We start from the raw sequence: 22363 nt of genomic DNA on the forward strand, positions 1-22363 counted from the left end.
TCGGGATTACATTAGTCTTCAGCAACTTATGCTTGTTGTAAGAGGTGACAAAACGGGATCAGGTAGTCAGGCCCGCTGACACATGTTATCGTAACCCAATCACATAGATCGTAGATAATACAGGTAGATCATTACATACATTGAACGAGTTTCAAGTCCCCGTCTGACAACGAAAATGTTACAGGCTGAAAAAAGGTTAATTGGATACACATGTCACCAATCAGCTTATCAAATGCTACGTGCCCACAAGCAGCTGTACCCTTTGAGATATATACATGTAATACATGGTGTACAGAGATATGTAAACAGTGTATATATAAGCTATGACGCTGTCAGATATGGCAAACAGAATGTTTTACACATCAACTTTCGACATATAAACACCATTTAAACTGTCTCAATAATCTATTCATAACGTACTCTAAGTGATGATATGTATGATATCAGATAAACGTGATACAGAGCAAAGAGTCAACTTGTTATTTGCATGGGCACTTGACTTCATCATGCATCATTGTTAATGGTTCCAGTTGATTGGATTTTTGCTAAGAGCGACATAAATTGATCGAATATCACTCACATAAGCGTTTCCTGCAGTATAGTACATCACGTGCTTGGCAAGTGTCTACACCAAAACGTTGCTTATATTACAATAAAGAAGCTACATATCCATAGAACTGTCCCCACTGTTCCGCACACCAGCTGCTAAATACCTCTCGAAGTTCACTATGGTTAGTTAGCCCAGCGTTTAACTGTGTAGTGTATACTGTATATTTTCAGGTTTGACTGGACGAACGTTGGACTGCATCCTTTTGCCTAGGTTAGACCACTGACTGTGGAATGGTTCTGTTTCAACATTTAGGTACCAATTTAAGGTGCTTTACTGTCAAGCGCGCCTCTTCGTTTCTTGGGTAGGAGCGATTTATAAAGATGAAGATCGTCAGTTAATAAATGTTATCATAGTATCATTGTAATAGTGGGACATACCCACCAGTAGAACCACCACAACACCAGCACGAACCAACTATCATTTTGAAGGCTGTCTTAGTCGTCTTAACAAGATTGTGAAGAAGGTCCATCCCAACATCTTTGAGGCAATCACCTTCATAAAGTCAATTCAGATGTCAACTGAATCAAAACTACACCGGTACCAGACTGGAGGAAAACCGCCCTCAAAGAAGAGGTTGGAGCAGACCCTCCAGAACCTGAAGCAACGCCCTTGTAATGATGAAATTACACAAATGGACTATGCAGATTCTGCATCTTCTCATTGGAAATTGCCCTAAATTGTGTCAAAATGTATGATGAATAACTAATTAATGTAAATGTAATAAAAAGTAATGTAAATAAACACATTTATCAAATTTGAATTCCTTATATTGAGGCAGCCCTGGCTGATCACCCATGCGCATAATCCAAATTATCCGGATTAGCTGGCAGGAAAAACATAATTAAAATTGGCGTAACAGTTCTGGTGAAATTCACACGAAGCAGACCTGTTTTTCACTGCTCTAATCCAGAAGGTCTGCTTCATGTGCATGAACCGTTAGACCATGTGTTGATAACGCGTATTTCAGGTAGGTTTGGTAGGCAGTTGAATGACAATTAAGAACAGCTTGTATTTACTCTTTAATGTATTCACACTGTCTTCATGGATTCTCCATTTATTTGGCTGGTTTAAGATAACAGGTAAGCAGGATTATCAAGGGTCTGTTAAGATGATCTTGATTAGCTGCATTTGCTTGAATACCGGTAGCCCATGTGTTGATAACTCCTAATTTAAGTAGGTTTGCACGTCGGTTGAATGTCAATTAAGGACAATTTGTATTTACTTTGGGAAGAAGAATTTTAATGTGGGCACACTTTCTGCATGGATTCCTCACTGGCTATGTTCAGGTGTAAAAGAAGCAGACTTATGAAGGGCTGTAGGATGATCTGGATAAGCTGGATTAGACTGATGCCTGCAGAAACCGTGTTAATGCTTAGATGGATGTTAAATGAAACTGAACCACGATGTGGACTGCTTATACCTTATTATTGTTTTCGGGTTCTACTTCGGCTTCAAAAGAGACCCGAACAGACTGCCATTGCCTTTTGCGAAGAATGTTTGCACGCAGTATCTTGTTAACAATTTGCCTAAATTCACTTAGACGAGAAAGCGATAACGCGAGACGAGAAAGCGATAACACAAGACGATAAAGCGATAACGCGATGGCACGAGAAAGGTATTGGTTAGATGGGTGCTGACTGAAATATTACAACAAAGTGAATTGTTTGGTATTTCTTGGTAGTTTCATGTTTAAATTCAGCTTTGGAAGATGCAAACATTACTCCTCACACATCGAGTGTGCATGTTGATGGTGTTGTGACCCTGTTGGGTTATCACATTGTTTCAGTTGCTTGAGTATATCACACAATTAATACCTTTAGTTGAAGGCAAAGGGTGGTTACGATGTCAACAGAACGACGCGACACGAACGTTTGTGCCTCGGCTACTGATGTTCCCACCTCGTTGTACACGGAAGTCACCATTCTTTGCTATGTTGTTTTTGGCCTTCCAAGACTGAAAGTCTGTGGAACAATATTTAATACCATTGTGAAAGATAGTAACTATCTTCTCTTCACTGTGTAGATGTTGCTAATTTCTTTTTCAACCGAGACTATAATGTTCGTAAATATAAACAAAATCGGGGACGAAAGAAAGTAATATTTCCATGTAGATATATTGTTACATATGTGAAACATGACTCATTCCTGCATTATTAAGGTACATTGATTTGAGACAAATTGTGTAAAGATGTTCTTGGTGTTGGTGTTCAGGAAGGTCGAAACAGCAACGATGTTGAACACTATGGCCACAGATAAAATACACGATTCAACAAATATATGATTTAATGTCATCATCTATATTTTTCACTTGAATAAATAACAACGTACACGTACAAAGATTTTGTTCAGATTGCCCAGATAAAACATGTTATCATCACCCATACTGGTGTTGCCTGGAATACCACTGAAGCAACATAAAATCCAGCTTACTTTCACCTTCATTTAACCACAAGACGTCGCCGACAACACACCTGTAACACATGCTACATTTGTAATTACACTTTCTCATTGCAAACTATAATGAGACAATATCACGTCATGTTCGAGCAAGCAAACCATAACATCCTGCAACAACATGAAAGTTTAACTTTTACACCAGGCATAATAAGTGTTCTTCCGGGAATTAAACATTAAACATTCTTTATACCTTAACCACGCAGAAAGCGTACCCACATTAAAGATCTCGTTCCCAAAGTAAATACATATTGTCCAAAAGTGTCATTCAGCTGACTGACAAACCCACCTGACTTTTGTGTTATCAACCAACGGACGTTTCATTTACTATCTGGCAATTAACCCAGGATAATCCAGTCACACCCTCGTACAGGTAACTCCATATCTATGAGGAAGACAAGCGATTGCACTTTCACACCAAGCCCAAATTGTGCGTGTGGTTGACAGTGTTTTCATTAGGTGTTATGGAAAGTGTACGGTTAAAGGGATAATGACTCGATTAAAAACTGCTTTCTTTGGTTTTAGTACACGTATGTATACACGAGTTTACGCAGATATTGTTTGTGTCTCCATGTACAACATACGTATTGTCGGAAAGCGCGCGTTAAATCTGCAAATCATCATCAGATATTGTCATTTGCCTTCAAACTCTTTAACTGTCTACGTTACATATAGTTATGCAAGTGCAGCTATTTCTGACAAATACAGTGTAAGACGTGATGTAGTAAAGTACAATTCTTTAAAGATGACAACTTCTTCATTATTATATGAAGCGATGTTTCGGTATAGATTTTATACCGATGTCAAGTCATAATTGAAGTACTCCGGCACCGCCGGTGGTGCAGGTGGTGAGAATTATATTGATATCAGTTGCTTCCAGCAAATGTACAATGACACCCATATAATAATGTATTTCATGTTCTGAAGGATTTAGTATAAAGTGTCCAGACTGTTAAAATCGCATGCTTATAGTTTGTCTTGGCATAGTACTTCACGTCATGAAACAGTTATTTATCATAATATTCTATGGCAGTTGTGATTTACCAAAAAATGTACTTGATTTCTGATGGACGCCCACCATCACCGATGTCCACCTTTGTCATCATCCATTTCCATATTGATCTTGTCCATATATTAAAAAAAAACTAAAGCGAGAAAAAACCATAATTACTGACAAACTGACAATGTTATTGCATATACAGTATGGTTCAAAATTATTGAGAATAGCTAAAGCATTTCATATTATTAAACGAGAACAAATCAGATAAAACTGAATGTATTGTGAAAGTGAACTGACCTTTTCATGTTGTGTAGGTAACAATTTAATATTTTATCAAGTCTCCTTGAGCTTCACGGCACAGTCTAAGACAGGTAGGCATACTTCCTATCAGAGAGGTTAGTGTCTCGTGAGTTATGCTGTCCCAGTATCGGACCACTTCTCTCTTCATGTCTTCAATTTTTGTCAACCCATTTTGATTCACACATTCCTTCATCATCCCCCAAATGTTCTCAATGGGATATAAGTCAGGACTATATGCAGGAAATGGTAATGCAGTCACATTTTTCTCCTGAAACCACTGCTTGGCATGTTTTGCGGTGTGTTTAGGATCATTATCTTGCTGCAAAATCCAGTCATTTCCATAAAACACATGTGCACATGGAAGGAGAAAATTATCTAATATGTTAGTGTAGCGTTGACTTGTCAGGTTTCCGTCAAACACACACAGCGGGGTCGTTCCTAATAAGGATATCCCTCCCCATACATGAAACTTTGGGCTGTATTTAGGTCGTCGATACAACGGTGCTGACGCAGACTTTGTCCATATTTTCACATTATTGGGATATACCCATATTGAGCTTTCATCAGTAAAAATCACATTTTCCCAGTCAAAGTTTTCATGTGCCAAACACCACTCAACACGCCTGTCTTTATGTTCTTGTTTCATGAGAGGAGAAGGAATTCCAGTCTTTTTCTCCCATCCAAGATCAATCAAATTTCTTCTAACTGTAGATTTTGATACAACTGTTGATCCCCTTTCTGTCATTTCATACCTGATGTTGGAGATGCTTGCCCTTTGCTTTTTAGACGCTAAAATTCCCAGCCGGACGCGATCTGAGAAGTCCAATTTTCTGGGTCTCCCTGCTCCTTTCTAGTGCCCCAAATCCTTTCCCTCTTTAAAATTCTTCCTAATCCTATACACAGTTGAAAGAGGAGTTCCTGTTCTCTCTGCCAATGTATTTACATCATCAATTCCTTGATTACACAACTCAAAAATCAACCTTCTTTTATCTTTAGCAGACATTGTTGACAGTGCTGAGGAAAATGACGTCTGCTACAAATTCAGGGGAGGTAACTCTAATTGTACTATACTCGATTCGATTATTTACTTACAGCCGTCATATGCTTGGAATATTGCTGAGTGCGGCGTTAAGCAACAAACCAACCAGGATGCCATCACACAGAAAAGACTTAGGGAACACCGATTGCATTATGGAGGCTGCCACATCTACTATGAGAGCTTCCAATACTTAAAACCTCAGTACATTGAGTATACTGATAACTGTTTGGCGATTTGTAGATAACTGTTTACTTCATCCCTCGCTAGGTATTATCCACGTGACCTTTACATCATTTGTTAGTTAATCATTATTATTGTGAATATGTTTCCAGTTTGGTAACTTTGCGTGGATCCTCAGTACACTGATAAACGTTTGGCGATTTGTAGATGGCTGTTTAAGCCTTCCATCGCCGTTTGATTCATCGTTATTTTAGACATGCTATTGGTTTTGCAAGGTTAATGAAATGATATTGTTAGCAATTGACATGCATGTGTTAGCGACATTTGACCAATTCGAAAGGACGTGGTATCATCACTACAAGATAGTGATTCCTCGACTCAGCCTTATAACTTAGTCACACAAATGACTCTGATTTTAGCAGACGTTCGTCTGGACATAGAGAGTGTTTTGTCTCGTTTTAATACTGGTAATAATTAAGTACGCATTTTCAGAAGGTGAGAGTGAAGTTTGCTTTCTCGGAAATTTCTATTTAACTGTCAAGTGTTAGAATTATACATATTTGCGATTCATAAAACCGCACAGGTATAATATCACTATTTTAAGGTTGTAATGTGACAACCAAGAAATGACAGATGGCAAGAAAGTGTGTGTGTGGAGTTTATTACCTGATGGATGAACAAAGGAATGTCACAGAATAACGGACGACCTCAACATAACAGGTCAAACATAACGGACGACCTCAACATAACAGGTCAAACGTACTCATAGTCTTCTGCTGTTGCAACATGTAGACACCAGCATCAAGAACGTATTCAACAACATCAGCAACGACGCCATCAGCATAGCCCAAAGGCAACAAGTCACAGTTAACAGTTCATCTTTCACTGCAGAAGTAACTTGAGTGGAGACACATCCATTTGTAATCGACCAAAGCGCATTCTCTGTTTCTGTCCTGCTGTCCGTGACTTGGACTTAACCCGGAAGTGACGTAGTTCTTTGGAGTAATCCTGATGCAGCATGGGAAGGTAGGATCTTGGTTCACACTGACACTAGAAGAAACGGTGGCAATGAAATGTCAGGTTCATTTCGAGAAACAAAACTATAAATCAAGTTATGATGAAATAAGACAACGGAATATTTCACATGTCTTTAAGATTTCGCTTTTCTCAAAAGATTTCTACGTCTCTGCTGCTTCTCTGGTGTCAAATGTAATGCCGAATAAAATGAACACAACAAAATTACACAATCCTCATAAATAAATATAACCAGTTACGTCAGCCAACCTGATGTTGTTCATAGAAGGCCTTGTATCCACCATCTAGCAGGTATACTTCCGGGTAGAAGAGAAAAGGGTAACTTTCACTGTTCAACTTCCGGTCAAGGTTTCTCAGGTGTCTCAATCTGTATGAGATGAAGAATAAATGTATAAATTAAAGCTGTATAAAGAATAGTATTCTTGGGGACTATGAAAGCATCAAACATTTTATCAGCTCAGAAGCCGTTAGAATAGTAGGTTGCATAAAGTGATGCTGAAAAATTACTTACAGCTTAGGACCTCTCTCCGATGAAAATTCACAATGGAAGACAAGAATGTTCCTTTGAGTGGATTCCCTCCCCTGAATACTGGTCACTAACTCTGAGATCAGAGCCTCGGTGTAAAGGTTCTCCGCACCCTGAAACAAAAGACCCAAATTAATGTAAAATTGGAAAAGTAAAAAAGTGCAAAATATATCGATGTTGATGTTTGAACGCAAACATATATCGCAGCTATTAAAGCTGTCTGATGAAGACAGTGGCTTACCTCAATGTGACCTCCTTCATATTCGTAAGGGTAACGACAGTCGATGATCCTGTAGTTTTGAATGACGTCATCATACTCTCCGGCCAGAAGCTGACAGACTGTGTGAGGAGTGACAGACTTGAGATCCTTGTGCCTGCCTTTTATAGTTGGGAGACTATGGTTCTGGAACAAAGATAATTTCGGTATTTATTTGAATCTGAAGTTTTTTCTAGTTTATCTCGTCATCTTCAGAATCTTCAAGCACTGATCTATCTCTAAACGTAAACTTATCCTCAGTCGTGATTTCCTTGAGTGGAAATTCATGTTACTGACACATCATTTATCATTTATTATGCACATCTTTTTCAACTAACCTGTGAACCATCACCAATAAGATCGTCCTGGTTTTGCATTTTTTCGACTGCTGTCTTCATATCTTTTGATATCAGCTCAACTTGGGCTTTGTTGATATGAGGTGATCGAGGTTTTTTGATCAGCGAAACAGTGAGGTCTTCTTCCTTCTCTTCACGTGACCTCTTCCCTGAGAAAAGAGATCTTCTGGCGCCATGGAAACCATTCCTTGTCCTATTTTCTAGTGCCAGAGGAGATACCTGATAACAGATACAGCTTCCATGTACAATGAAACATAATACGGGTGTATTACAGTGTGATTACCTGGAAAACGTTGTGAAAAGGACTTGAATCCTGAACTTTAGTCTTTCCTTTTGGGGGGTTTAAGATACGTAATAACCACTTGGTCACCATCATATGATACATTTGCTAAAAATACGTAAACGGATGAAATAGATCATCTTGAACTCCTGGATATCTTGAAAGCACATCACTATTTTTAATTAATTCACGACTTTAATGTTATTATTCGCATCTGCAATATCAAACATGGGCATGTATATAAAAAAAACAGTTCACTGTAATTCTGCCTAATACATTGTAAAACCTTGTCTAATTCATTCTAAAATCTTGTCTAATTCATTGTAAAACCTAATTCGCTCACCCATGCAATTGTATGTCATGCTTGGGAAGCCTTGAACTTTGATCAACATACCTCATTGTCGCTGCTCAAAGATTCAAAGCCGCTATCATCTAAGTCTTCCTCGTCTGTAAAAGGACTCTTTGGGATGAAGACGTCCGGGGACATGTCAGCAACAGTTGCTAGATCCTCCAAGTCCGCAGATTCCACATAAAACTGAAATAGAAACACAACAAATATATATGTGCAAAGAATTTCGTTGTTTCCGAGGCTACATGTTGTACACGCAAACTGGGTTCTCCACTGGCTCCGTAGACAAAGAAATACATCCCATATGCGCGTGCGAAATCTACATCGTGGGTGTGAATCCCATTTCATGTGTATATATCACAGTTTGGCAGTACCATGACGCGTTTTTGTGTGTTTGAACAATGCCAAGAACGTCTTCAATTTGCACTGCTTTGGGATTTTTCCCCACAAAGACTAGACATAACGTAAATAATGGTAAACCCATTCTATAGATAGTCAACTTCTTTATTGCATTGGGTGCGACGTTTCGGTGTACTAAAACCGTTATCGAGCAAGTGAACTAAAATACTCAAAGCCGCCTTAAACCCAACTCACTCATGACAAATGGTGACCTACGAATGGCATTTACATTGAAATTGAGTCAGCGACCAAATGAATAAACCTGTTATTCTTACCTTAAGTTGTCTTCTTGACATTCTGTAATACGTTTCTTTGAAGGAGTTCTGTAAGGTAATTATAAGCGTTGTACAACTCGTCAGGTATCACAGGGTGAATGAATCTGCAGTTACATCCAACATTTATATATCTTCTAAAACAACATATTTACACAACAAAGACAACACTCGTTGATCGATTCATTAATTAATTGATGTTATTATTGGATATACGAAGTAACAGACCATAAACTAAACACTGACATCGTAAGCGGGAAGTTAACAAGCTAGGCTTGGTTTGAAAGTACTATCGCTTGTTCGTCCAATGGATAGTCAGCTATCCGGTACGCGTGTGATGGGGATTATCCGGCTGTAATCCCCAGGTAGGACATCCAATGTACCGACAACCTATGTTTGGATAATACGGGGTTCAGATCGTCCTGTGCGTCAGTTGAATGACAATTAAGGAAGATTTAGTTTTAACTGGTAGAATGAGATATATAATTGGGGCACATTTTCTACGTGGAGTCTCCTGCAGGATTAAAGAGTACACAGGATTCAGTATCATCAGGAAGTGTTAGGATGATGTGGATTATCTGAATTATATCAAAATACTCTACTTCCCATACACAAGAAACAGAATGGAAACCCCCCTGACCATACTGGACCTTGCAATAACTATGCCAGTACATTATCTTATCAGACATAAACCTAAAATTACACAGCCCTAACTTTGTAATTAAAACACGTCTTAACAAGTTCAGCTTGAAAATAAATTCGCTTATGTACGAAAATATGAATTGTTAGAGTTGTTTATAAATCTTTCAAGAAAAGAACTTTGAACTGAATTTTAATGAGTACTGAGTTGTGTTCTGATTCCAGTTATCTCCCTAGAGAGGGGTAAACGGTTAAAAACCTTATTATGGCCTCACTCGTAGTGATATTAATATGACGAAAACGGCACTGAGCCTTCCCCACTCACACACTAACTGACTTACCTGACGAAATTCTTTCGGTTCATGGAAGACGTCCTACGCGCGGTTAATATAGACCTGAAATTCACAATAAGGGTCAGTTCGGAAATGGAGACGCCATATTGACACTGAGCCTTGAGTGTGGGCCCGCGCGCGGTGAGCTGATGTCAGTCTTCTCATGAGGATATCCCTTCCATCGAGTACCGCTTGCCGTGACAGTAAGGTGAAGGTGTCAGTGATTACCTATAGACAGATGAAACTCAGATCGAAAACAATTACTAGTATATAGCAACTGTATAGAAATGTGTTTGATTAATATTTTACTGTTACCCGTGATATGAAAATATTCTTAAATTAATCATGACCGACAAAAGAAAGCACACTTGATTTGTTTTTAAGTAACTGAACAAAAGAAAGATTATGTGCGTTTAATCATCATTCATTCCAGCAAATACTTGTAATATACAGTCTGGGTTTGGGTAATTGTGTGTAATTTACTCAAGCGATGAGAACAAGGTAGAGTAAAACACCTAAAAGGCTTGAATAAGAAATAAATGTGCACTTACGTTGCTCTACCGTGTTTGGGATGTAAATCCCTACCGAGAAAAGAAAATTTATCTAATTTCAAAAACGACATATCTAAGATACACATGAGAAGTGACACAGAAGTGGGAACTGCATACAATTTATAAAAAAATTGATTATTTTTCGAAAAATTAAAACATGTAGAAGCATTTATGCGCTGAACTAGCACCAACACATTACGATATATGCCCTTTCACAAAATATCTTAATGAAATGATGTTTTCACATATGATAAAATAAAATGATAGCTACAATCTCGGTTTCTAGATCCAAATCATAGTGTGTCCCCACTTACTCAGTGGTTCTGTGGTGAGTTGGCCAAAGTCTGATTCAGATGAATACTCCCCACTGACAAACTCTTAGCCAATTTTAAACAATGAACGACACAATATCTAACCCAAATGAGATGCAATGATATCACAGACAACAAAGACCATTTCAAAATATCAAAATTTTATCATGTGTAGGTATTCCAAATTAATGCGCTTGATATATTTTGAAGCATAGACCTATGACTACGGAGAGTATCATTCTCAGAATTCACTGAAAGTGTTGTGTGGTTGGTTGCCCAGCAACAGTGAACACAGATGATGACATTGTTAGTAGTTACAAAAAAATATCATAGCCATCTCAGACATTTTTCAAAGGTATCTCCTTAGGCGTTGCCTGCCAACCTTAAGACTATGAAAATGATGATAATATCTGAATCCCTTGACCACAGATGCTGGATCTCAGGTTCCTACCATCTACACCACAGACTGGACAATACTTTACCGAAACAGACTATAACTGAATCTCCTGCTTTAAAGTCGTGGGAGCAAGGCTGTGTTGTTTCTGTAGCTGACAATATCATCCATTATAGTGGGACACCTCATTGCTTGGATGTTGCTAAAAGCGGCGAAAAGCAAATACTTATTTCACAATTATGTTTATGATGATTTGTAGATTTCAGTGCACTTTCCTATATTATGTAATTTGTGTCTATGTACAGCGTTACAGGTTGTATGTGATATAGCAGGACTGTCTTTCCACTGACACATGGTGATGTCAATACACAGTGTCCTTTAGGAATTGGCAAATGTAACACATGTTACAAACTGTTACCAGCTGATTTACTGGGTGTAGGGAGTCAGTATGCAATTTATATGCATACAGAAGCAACAGTAGCCAAGTGGTAGTTATATCGGCCGAAGTCATTTGTTGTATGTAGCGTTGTAGAGAATACATACATATTGAATAGAAGATTCAGTATGTGTGTATGTGTGTGTACGTGCGTGTGTGCGTGCGTTTGTATGTATAAAGAAAATGAAATCCATGTGTCTCGCCTTCCGAGCAGCAATTTGTTCAATGACAAGGTCTGTGTTTACTGGGTTAGCTGACAGGACTCCATCCTTCTGGTTGCACTGAAGGATTTCTTGCGTGATGTTGATGTCAAGGGCATGGTGGTGAATTGTCGTAACAATTAAGTGGAGGCACGTACTAGTGCCTAATGGAGGGCACGCTACTGATAAACTATTTGTTTGTCACGTTAAAGCAGAGTTTATAGAGGGCACAGAGAGTGTGTCACCACTTACTCAATCGTCTGACCGTTGTTAAGGTCAGGGTCTGAGGACAGCTGACCAAAGTCAGCTTCGAAGTCTTAGCCAGTGTTAAATAAGTTTTAAACAATGAACGATGCAATATCTAACCCAGATGATGTGGAATGATATCACAGACAACAAAGACCATTGCTAAATGGCAAACTTTATGAAATGGATTATTCCAAATTCTCGTGAGAGAGGGAGTTTGATATATTTTGAAGCATAGACCTATGACTACGGAGAGTATCATTCTCAGAATTCACTGAAAGTGTTGTGTGGTTGGTTGCCCAGCAACAGTGAACACAGATGATGACATTGTTAGTAGTTTCAAAAAAATATCATAGCCATCTCAGACATTTTTCAAAGGTATCTCCTTAGGCGTTGCCTGCCAACCTTAAGACTATGAAAATGATGATAATATCTGAATCCCTTGACCACAGATGCTGGATCTCAGGTTCCTACCATCTACATGGCAGACTGGACAATACTTTACCGAAGCAGACTATAACTGAATCCCCTGCTTTATAGTCGTGGGAGCAAGGCTGTGTTGTTTCTGTAGCTGACAATATCATCCATTAAAGTGGGACACCTCATTGTGGTGGCTCATTACTCCACGTGAAACCATCTCAGATCTCTCCTCAGTTTTACAAGCGAGGTGAGTACAATATTTTCGTGTCCTTTTTGTTAAATATTGGGGTAACGTCAGATTGCATTCCACCCCAGATGAGATGACGGAGAAATGATTTTTATCTCTCTGTGTGTCTGTCTCTTTTTCTGTCTTTTTCTCTCTCCTTCAACAACTTACCATTATTTTTAGATCTGTATTCTGTGATAACTGATACTACATATGGATAAGCTATGCAGAAAGTGAACGGTTTTCGAGTTGATCAAGTTTCAAAACCTGGACACGTTTTGCATGAACATCAGATTTGTCGAGATGAGACCGAGACTCATTTGTCTGTTGTCTTGTGAACCTCTGGGGAACGTTGAGTAGACTAGTACTTAACCCTGAACTCTAGCAGAAAACTCGGGTTCGATTCCCTCCTGGGTACAACACGTGAAGCCAATTTCTGTTGAAACCTGCCGGGACATTTCTTGAATAAACGCAGCGTAAACCATAGCGTCACTCACTGTGGACCTTCTCTGGTTCAGAAATTATCATTGGATTGTCTGGTTCAGAACCGTTGTGATACCGCTATAACATTGCTGATATTTTCATAGCAGTGTATTAAAAAGATATATTCTCTATTTTTTCTCCCAGACAGCATGAGAATTTGTTTTTATCAAAATCAAATGATCTCAGCAAGTAGATCTCAGTATGTTGACATGGAGGTAAAACAGCAGTCCAACACCAAATAAAACATCCGGGATATCAGATACTATAATATATATATAATTATAATGTCCATTACAATGCGTATTTTTTGTATTGTTTGCTAGAAATAAATATGTCTACCCGCGCGGAGGAAGGTATGAGAGCTGGGTTCCGGCTACAACTGGGCATGTTTGGTGACCAAGTGGTAGATGCTGCAAGCGTCAACAGATTGTCCACCATGAAGACCCGTCGAGTGCGAGATGATGATATATACCTGTGCACCTATCCTAAATCAGGCAAGATACGGGTTAGAATATTGGCCTTCAGCAACACCTGCTTGTCGTAAGAGGCGACTAACGGAATCGGGTGGTCAGTCTCCAGTCTCTGAATGTCAGCACTTAATCCATGTGTGGAAGATGGCGTGGTCAGACTCGCTGATGACCAGCCTAGATGATCGATGCTCATGCTGATGTCAGTGTTGATCACTGTATTGTCTGGTCCAGACGCAATTATTTACAGACCGCCACCATCTCCCTGGAATATTGCTGAGTGCAACATACCACCAAAACTCAATACAACCTAAATCAGGCTTTAGCTGTGAATAAGAGTGAAGATTTTATGGATATCAACTTATTTAATATGAGAACACAACGTTTCGGAGCTAACGCTCATAATAAAGAAGCTGAATGATGAAGGGGTAAGCGTTAACTCCGAAACGTTGTGTTCTCATAATAAAGAAGTTGAATGATGAAGGGGTAAGCGTTAACTCCGAAACGTTGTGTTCTCATAATAAAGAAGTTGATATCCATAAAATCTTCATTCTTACGTATTTCACTTCTAAATTCATTCAAAGACTTTTACCTGTGAATAATATTGATATTGAAATACGCGAGTTATTTTTTTTTCACAGAGTGTCTTTTAGACAGAGATTATTGACAATATATATTGACCTTCGAGAAGAGCAAAAATAAAAAAAATCAGGTAATTATTTGTTTGGTGAAGATTGTAAAAATATATTATTTAATCTGTTACTGCAATGGACCTATTTCCTCACGTTGTATATATGCAGTATGTACTTCTGTATTGCATTCAGTAAGAAAATAGAATCAGCCCAAGGCTCTGTTAACGATCTGTTATGGAAATATATTGAACCGCAAAAGAAACGTCACCTTTCGAAACCAGACGTATGTTTTGTTCTTACAAGGTGTGTTTTTAGTATGACTGTACTGTCTTATTATCATATTTTTCAACCAGATTGCCATTAATTACTAACATCAGTGTGTTGTCTGATGAAATGGCATATGTACCAAACACAAAGGCAGAAGTGATAAAAAGTTCCGTATGACATTTGCGAAAATGACAATTTCATGTATGCAACTCCATTGAATAGAGTCTCAAACTCACCCGAACGTCCCCATGCCACGACGTACTAGAGAAAGCAAGGTCTTGAGACGACTGCAAGTTGGCCAGACTGCATGGAGGGTGGCTAATCGTTTCAATGTCCATTTAAGACAATCTGCGGACTGCAATGTACAACTCATCATCGAAACTGGCATTACCAACAATGTTAAAACTGTGCTTTTTTTCTCACGATAGTCGGTATTGTGTTTGATCACTGCCGAGATCCTATTCCGTCGACGTAGCACACTGTTCTTCCATCTGCGATGACTTTGAAGTAGAGGTTTGCCTTGATACCCAATCCCGACGCTTGCCAATCCAACGTCACTATTGATAATCAGTTTATCATAACTCAGGAAAGCCGTCTTCCCTTCCTCTCATCTTCTGCATAAATGGGAATAGTTGGGGTCTCGCTCTGCGTACCCGTTCTGTAAAGTCCTCAGATACCCGAAATATTTTATGACCCTTCAATATTTTCCGAGCTGTGTCAAGAACACAAATGTTGTCCTTGAAGAAGGTGAATTTCACAATGAAAGGTATAATTCCCGACTTTGATGGGAGACGATGCGCTCTTCCAAATGATATATCAGCTGGATCAATCTTCATAGCATCCTTCAAAACTTCAAAAAGTCCTTGACATTATCTTCACACTCCTCCCAAGTTTCACCCTGTTTACCTTTAATGCCATGAAACAGTAGATTATTTCGCCTTAACTGTGCTTCTAGAGTGTCAAGTTTTGCATCCATAGTTTCCAATCTCATTTTCAAGACAGTATTTTCCTCGGACAGTGAATTTAATTTCTTGTTGAAATCAGATGTGAACATATCAAAATTATTATTAAGGGAGGAAAGCTCTGATTGGATAGCTTGTAGTGTTATAGCGAGGTCATTTAGGGTTGAGTGGTTCTTTCTGGTGAGTCTACCTCACCTGATACATTCTTGGTTGATAGTCGAGTTTCTACAGCGCCACGAAGCCCTGGTCCTGGTTCTGGGTTGGATTCCACATCCCCTGATACAAGTAGCATTGTCAGAAACAGCAATGCAACCCTACAACACAAACGGGTTCCTGTAGGTATCGCTATACCGTGATGTCTACATGTCGGTCGCCTCGTGTACGGACAGACTATCCCGATTCTCCAAAGCTCAATTAGAATGCCCATTTCCAACCAGACGATGCTTGAGTCGTCTTTGAAGTATGACGTATGCACAAAGTTCGTTTAAAGATGGCACTTATTGCTGTAATTGGGTGTAATTGCAGAGCTCGGTCACACTACAACCAAACCCGGTGATCCCACTTGCATATCCTTTTCTGCGGCTTGTAAAATATTTGATAGCAAAGTTTCACCAATTTTGCTGTATGGGTCTGAAATATGGGGGACAAGATACTTAAGTTATGGAAAAAGTTCACACCCAGTATTTAAAACGTTTCTTGTAAAGTACTATTCAATGAAAGTCTTGCGTAATACATTAAATACAAATAATGAGGATACCTTACGAGTTCTCGCCATTTTTTCTTAAAAATGTGTTAAAATTGAGATATCGGTGGAAATAGAAATATTGCTGTACTGTTCACCACGTGACGTGTTCTGTCAAATATAATCGTATTCTAGGCGATGACGCCGAATTACTGAATAAATGTATATCATTGTGTTTGGCGTTTTGAACGGTTTTCCAGTGACGGTATTGTTCAAAGAGACTCCTGGGGTGGTCGAACCACCGTGGGGTGAGGTATAATCGGTCTGAACCACTCAGTTGACACCTGGTGTTCCAGAGTCCAGGAGGAGGAAATGGCGTGACAGCCACTCAATATATGGACCAGGTCATTAGACCGCAAGCTGCCCTGCACTTTGAATGTCACAGAAATCTTCCAGCAAAACAACGCTAGTGCACATACTGCCAAAGCAGCATTGGACTTCCTCACACAACAATGCATCCAAACTCTACAAAGGCATGCAGTCAGTCCAGATTTAAGTTCAGTAGAACACCGTTCAGACGAGATTCAAAGAAGACTGGATGACCTCTAACAAAAGTCGACAACTGTGACTGAACTCTATCAGGCATTTCGCAGACTACATGGATCCGAAGTGCTCGTGATCTGGACCTTCTAAACTTGTCCATGTACAGGCTACGCAGCGGTTTCAAAGATGGCTGTAAAGACCAAACACGATACTGACTTTGAGGTATCTCCATGGTACCTCAAAATGTAATTCCCAAAATGTGTTAGTCATAATTGTCAGGTCTGAACCCTGGTTTGACTGTTAATTAGAGCGGGCAGTAGGGAACCTCTATCGATGGGACGGTTCTTTTGCGATTCAGTAAATGGTAAATATGAGAAATGAGAGTGAAATTGAAGAAGCACATACCTTCTGTTGGCAGGCGCCCACTGGACATGGGAAATTGTAAACATGATTGTTGCCGGAGAAGCCAAGTATGCCAAACACTGGCTGAGAGGTTCACATCTTGACAGACTGGAAGAGGATTTTGACAACATGCCTTCACCAAGAGTACTGTTGTCCCATTATAGACCTAGGTCAGTGTGACATGCATAGATTACAGACCTAGGTCAGTGTGACGTGCATAGATTACAGACCTAGGTCAGTGTGACGTGCATAGATTACAGACCTAGGTCAGTGTGACATGCATAGATTACAGACCTAGGTCAGTGTGACGTGCATAGATTACAGACCTAGGTCAGTGTGACGTGCATAGATTATAGACCTAGGTCAGTGTGACGTGCATAGATTATAGACCTAGGTCAGTGTGACATGCATAGATTATAGACCTAGGTCAGTGTGACATGCATAGATTATAGACCTAGGTCAGTGTGACGTGCATAGATTATAGACCTAGGTCAGTGTGACGTGCATAGATTATAGACCTAGGTCAGTGTGACGTGCATAGATTATAGGCCTAGGTCAGTGTGACGTGCATAGATTATAAACCTAGGTCAGTGTGACGTGCATAGATTATAAACCTAGGTAAGTGTTAAGTAGATGAGTACATGGACCAAGGTAATTGTGACACAGATAAATGTATGGACCAAGGCATGTGTAAACGAGATGAATGCATGTATGTGGAGTGTTACATGGAGTGTGAGTTAAGTGTGACATAGATGAGCATTTAGACCAAGGTAAGGTTAATAGATGATGATATCAAACTGATGATACGACATGATGCATGGTTTTCAGTATTTTGCCAAGACAAATATGGGAACGGAAGTGTCCTGTCATCAACGTTCAGAGAAACCCGAAAGATATTGCGGTATCTTACTTCATGAATCTCACGCATCAGGATTGGATGGAGAACACCCAGGTTCCGTCTTTCACTGGTTCCTGGGACAATTTCCTGGATGCCTTCATCAAAGGAAACTGTTAGTACCAAACTCCGTACCCACACCACGCTATATCACACCACACCACACCACACTATATCACACTACATCACACTTCATCTTACCTTACACATAAAAGTCGTTTTGTGATTGGATAAGCGCTCTTCTATTATTTTCAATGTACCCTGCTTACAAGCGAGGTACATTTCAGTGTACCCCGCTGCCCCACTGGCAACTCTTTCGGTACTTCGTGGTAGTACTTCTTTGTCTTGGATAAATTTGAATCAGGCTCGGAAATTACCTATGTTAAGCGAATGCAAATCGATGGCAGGGAGATAACTCTAAATGTGGTTTTCTTACACCGCGGCGATTTTACAAAGACAGTACTTGTTGGAAAGACAGCAAGATACAAGATTCGAATCGTTTGATTCACACAGGCTGGTTAAAGTGTACGATCCGATATCCATGCTTCAAACAGTTCAAAATCAGCATTGACTTGTTCGGTAATATAGATACGTTGTTCACTGGTTCCTCGGAGCCCATAGGTTGATGTACACTCGATGTTTGTTTACTACATCGAGTGTACATAACTCCATGCCCCCCTCGTGACCAGTGAACAACTTATAATATCACACTATATCACACCACATCACGTAAAACCAAACTATTTCACACCACACGGCACCGTACCACACCGCAAAAGTCACGCCACATTCTCCAGCAATACCAGAAAAGAACTGAATGGTCCCACAGATAAAGGCATCTTTCACAATCATTCCACAGCCCCCACTAATCCCAAACATGAACTGAATAGTCCCATCGATAGAAGCACCCATCACAGTTATACCAAAGGAGGTGGGAATCAAACACATTCATGACACCTTGGCAGATGCAGAGTTGTGTCCCTTAGACTTGTAAACTACCACCGACACACATGCTGGATAACTGCAAGGGAAGACAAGGAATATATTATAGAACGTCAGTGGAAGGGAAAACCCATTCTTCACCATGAAGAGAAACACGAATCTGACTCAAATCTTAAATGATACGGCAAGTGTAAATTGCCTGTATCAGTACTATAATAAACAAACACCCACAAACACACTCACACACTTTCATCCAGTTTTATTGCACGTGACTTTGACAATCAGCTGCATCATGACAACTAATTAGTCACAATATGTTGATTTCAGTACTGTATGACTCGGTGTTTGATCACATGCTGACCTGGAACAGGTTCAAAGAAGACTACCCGGATGTGCCCTTTCTTCAAATACAGTTTGAAGATTTGAAGACAGTGAGTATCTGACTTTGTGAGTAAGAGTGAGTGAGTGAGTGAGTGAGTGAGGTGTTTATCAATAATCAATGACGTCTAAACTTTTAAACTTGCTATAATTTAAAATTCAGAAATATTTTAAGTAACACACCTAATCTTTTTGTGCAGTATATATGTATGAAGTATTGCTTTATAATGAACTGACAGGTTAATGTCCACGGCGATGTCTTGAAGTTCCATGCAGATGTGCTAAACGTACGTCAGATTTAGTCAGTCACGTCTTCATAAATGCAAACACACATCTGATTTATCTGACATTGTCATCACAACATATTGTTCCGTCTTTTGTCAGAATAGTGTGAAGGAAGTAAAGCGCCTTGCTGAGTTCCTATGTCGTCCTCTCTCTGACAATGTCTGCGAAGAAATCGCTGATGCGTGCAAATTTCCTAATCTCAAACAGGCGTCCGTGCACAAAGATCCAACACACCTTAACCGGTGGGTAGAGGGGTCATCTGGAGTCTTCAGGACAGGTAAGATACTTGTGGACATTGAGGGATAAGTAATGGTCATTCCTGCTTTCCGGGGCATCATAACAGCCATTTATTTCGAGGCTGGTGTTTTCTTATACACACATAGCTGATACGTAATTGGAATTAGGGCGCTAGGGTAGTCTAGTGGTTTTGGGCCCGTCACGACCAAAACTCAGGTTCCATTCTCCACATAAGTACAAGTGTGAAGTCTATTTTTGGTGTCACCCCGTGATATTGATGGAATATTGATAAAGGCAGGGTAAAATCTCCCTCACTCCCTCACTCACTCTCCAATAACTAAGTTATTTGGGTTTTCTTTCAGGTGAAACAGGTGGTTGGAAGAAATGGTTCACCGTTGCTCAGAGTGAAAAATTCGACAGAATGTATGAACAAAAGTTTCATCGTTCGTTTCCCTACTAAAAGGAATTCAGATTTAATTCGCATGTAGGATCAGTCCATCATCTTTCTTGATTTTCACGTAACAGGCTTTGTTTTCACGTAAGTTACATAGAAGAAAGAAGGTTGATATTAATCATATACAGAACCATAATCCGGGTCATCTCGGGATATACATGTGTATACAAGTCTGTCTGCCAGACTCTAGAGAATACAGAGTAAAGAAGTGCCAGTAAGTGCCAGTGGGTGCCACAGTCTTGACTTTACTCAGAATAACGACTATAACGGAAATCTTAATGATATGTCAAGTGTAATTTGTCTGGTCCCAGAAAGTATGCATAATAAAGATGTAATAAAATCCTTACTACGTTTTTCTAGAGTGATACACCACATGACCTGACAAATTTAGCACTATTCTCGGCCTCCATCTGAATCTTACTGTTTATTTTGTAGACATATCTCTGGGACTCGCTGGTTAAAACACACCAATACAGACACAAATGCATCATGATTCCTCAAATATCACATACATGGCACAAATACTGAGAGAGTGTAGTACCAAACATGACATGTGTCACATCTGATTGTTTACTATAGGACCACCGGGTGGGACTCAGGCTGTAGTTTTCTTGAGAAGTAGATGTCAGTATATGAATTCAAATGCAGTCAAGTTTTACATTAAATGATTATTCTCATAAACATTTGGAAGGGTGAATTTTAATTTGTCGGCGAAGATCGGTTTAACTAAGACTGTTCTTACACATCTCATTCTTGTCGAATAAATGTATATAAAGGTAACACCCAAACAAAATGGCACATGCTACAGACAGCAAAGATAACGTAAAGAAGAAAATAGCCTTGAACATTACATGAATGGATAAGCATGTCTTGCAGGTAGCACGAAGCATTCAAGAAAACAGACGCTGCGGAATATACTAATTGTAATTGTTATATCATTTCAGGAAATACTTAATAGACTGTTTTAGGTTTAGGAGTAAGACACCGTTTGTTCCCTATACGAACGAACGAACGAACGAACGAACGAACGAATGAATGTTGCTTCTCTGTCAAGATTCCCAAAAGTCAACCCTTTAAACACACCCGTGAAGATCCGGGTTAAAATGAAGATCAACTAACTATGCTTGTAAAAGGCAACGAATCGTATCACATTTACGAAAGTAGCTGCTTATGAATGTCACGTGTCCGCATTAAACAACAAATATGAACAATGAATGGGGCAACCAACTGCAAACATTATGCAGATGAATTGCCTTGGAATTTTGCATTAAATTGTTGGAACGCAAATATCTTGCAAGTGAACAAGATTTTTTTGGAAGGAATTCGTCAGTTTTCACTGATGTCCATCTTCATCATATACATTTTTATTCATGACAAATATTTTCAACCTACCGAATTTCTTTTGCAATATATCAGTTCACGTGTAAACAGTGCCTTTAAACAGTATGGGATAGTTTGCAAAATCTAGTTTAGAACAGTTGACTGAAGTAAGTGGCTAAATTTACACTAGTGAAAAACTTTTGATTGGTAGTATATTTTGGATTACACTTTCTTAGTGTAATATTATTATTCATGGCACTTCAGTTTTGCCTCATAAACTGATAAAATTCCTCATAGCGCTCTCTCCGCTGACATCAGATGCAGCGAATGGTAATAACTTTGATATCAAAAGTATTAAGTAGTTACGGAAGAGGATAGGTCCAAGGATGTCACGGTAGACGAGCCTGCATGACGGGAGTCACTAGTACTCTGCGCCATTGTCAGATCAATGTGAAAGAGGTAGCCCTTTGAGTAGCAGATCAACCGTAATGTCTCGTTGACAATGTTTATGAAGAAATTGCTGAACTTAGCAGATTTCAGATAAGGAAAGCTGGGACGTAAACAGCAGGGTTCAACTAATAGACATGTCAACTGTTCTCTTCAG

General features: G+C 39.3%; 2 protein-coding genes across 2 annotated transcripts; one reads left to right on the top strand and one right to left on the bottom strand.

Annotated features, from left to right (window-relative positions):
• Positions 1–6464: 6464 nt before the first annotated feature.
• On the bottom strand, positions 6465–9079 carry LOC137265100 (M-phase inducer phosphatase-like). The gene is made up of 7 exons (XM_067800413.1): positions 9059–9079; positions 8430–8570; positions 7738–7974; positions 7385–7546; positions 7129–7256; positions 6867–6984; positions 6465–6632 (listed from the first exon to the last, which is right to left on the bottom strand). The coding sequence occupies exons 1-7, from the start codon at positions 9077–9079 to the stop codon at positions 6465–6467; spliced, it is 975 nt and encodes a 324-aa protein (XP_067656514.1).
• Positions 9080–12686: 3607 nt separating this feature from the next.
• LOC137265906 (sulfotransferase 1B1-like) lies at positions 12687–20785 on the top strand. The gene is made up of 7 exons (XM_067801382.1): positions 12687–12831; positions 13617–13787; positions 17265–17418; positions 18077–18258; positions 19413–19516; positions 19848–20025; positions 20348–20785. Exons 2-7 carry the CDS (start codon positions 13625–13627, stop codon positions 20443–20445), a joined length of 879 nt encoding a protein of 292 aa, XP_067657483.1. The 5' UTR covers positions 12687–12831; positions 13617–13624; the 3' UTR covers positions 20446–20785.
• The last annotated feature ends 1578 nt before the right edge of the window (positions 20786–22363 follow it).

This window comes from Haliotis asinina, chromosome 15 (genome assembly GCF_037392515.1).
Source record: "Haliotis asinina isolate JCU_RB_2024 chromosome 15, JCU_Hal_asi_v2, whole genome shotgun sequence".
NCBI lineage: Eukaryota > Metazoa > Mollusca > Gastropoda > Lepetellida > Haliotidae > Haliotis > Haliotis asinina.

What these genes read in the sequence shown, in the direction of transcription:
- LOC137265100 (XM_067800413.1), bottom strand. Translation starts at nt 9,079, where the DNA reads ATGTCAAGAAGACAACTTAAG. An exon ending in TTATTGGTGATGGTTCACAG is followed by an intron (nt 7,547 to 7,737) that starts GTTAGTTGAAAA and finishes TCTTTGTTCCAG; the next exon opens with AACCATAGTCTCCCAACTAT. An exon ending in CCTTCTATGAACAACATCAG is followed by an intron (nt 6,633 to 6,866) that starts GTTGGCTGACGT and finishes CGTTTCTTCTAG; the next exon opens with TGTCAGTGTGAACCAAGATC.
- LOC137265906 (XM_067801382.1), top strand. Translation starts at nt 13,625, where the DNA reads ATGTCTACCCGCGCGGAGGAAGGTATGAGAGCTGGGTTCCGGCTACAA. An exon ending in GTGCACCTATCCTAAATCAG is followed by an intron (nt 13,788 to 17,264) that starts GCAAGATACGGG and finishes TTCTGTTGGCAG; the next exon opens with GCGCCCACTGGACATGGGAA. An exon ending in AGTTTGAAGATTTGAAGACA is followed by an intron (nt 19,517 to 19,847) that starts GTGAGTATCTGA and finishes GTCTTTTGTCAG; the next exon opens with AATAGTGTGAAGGAAGTAAA.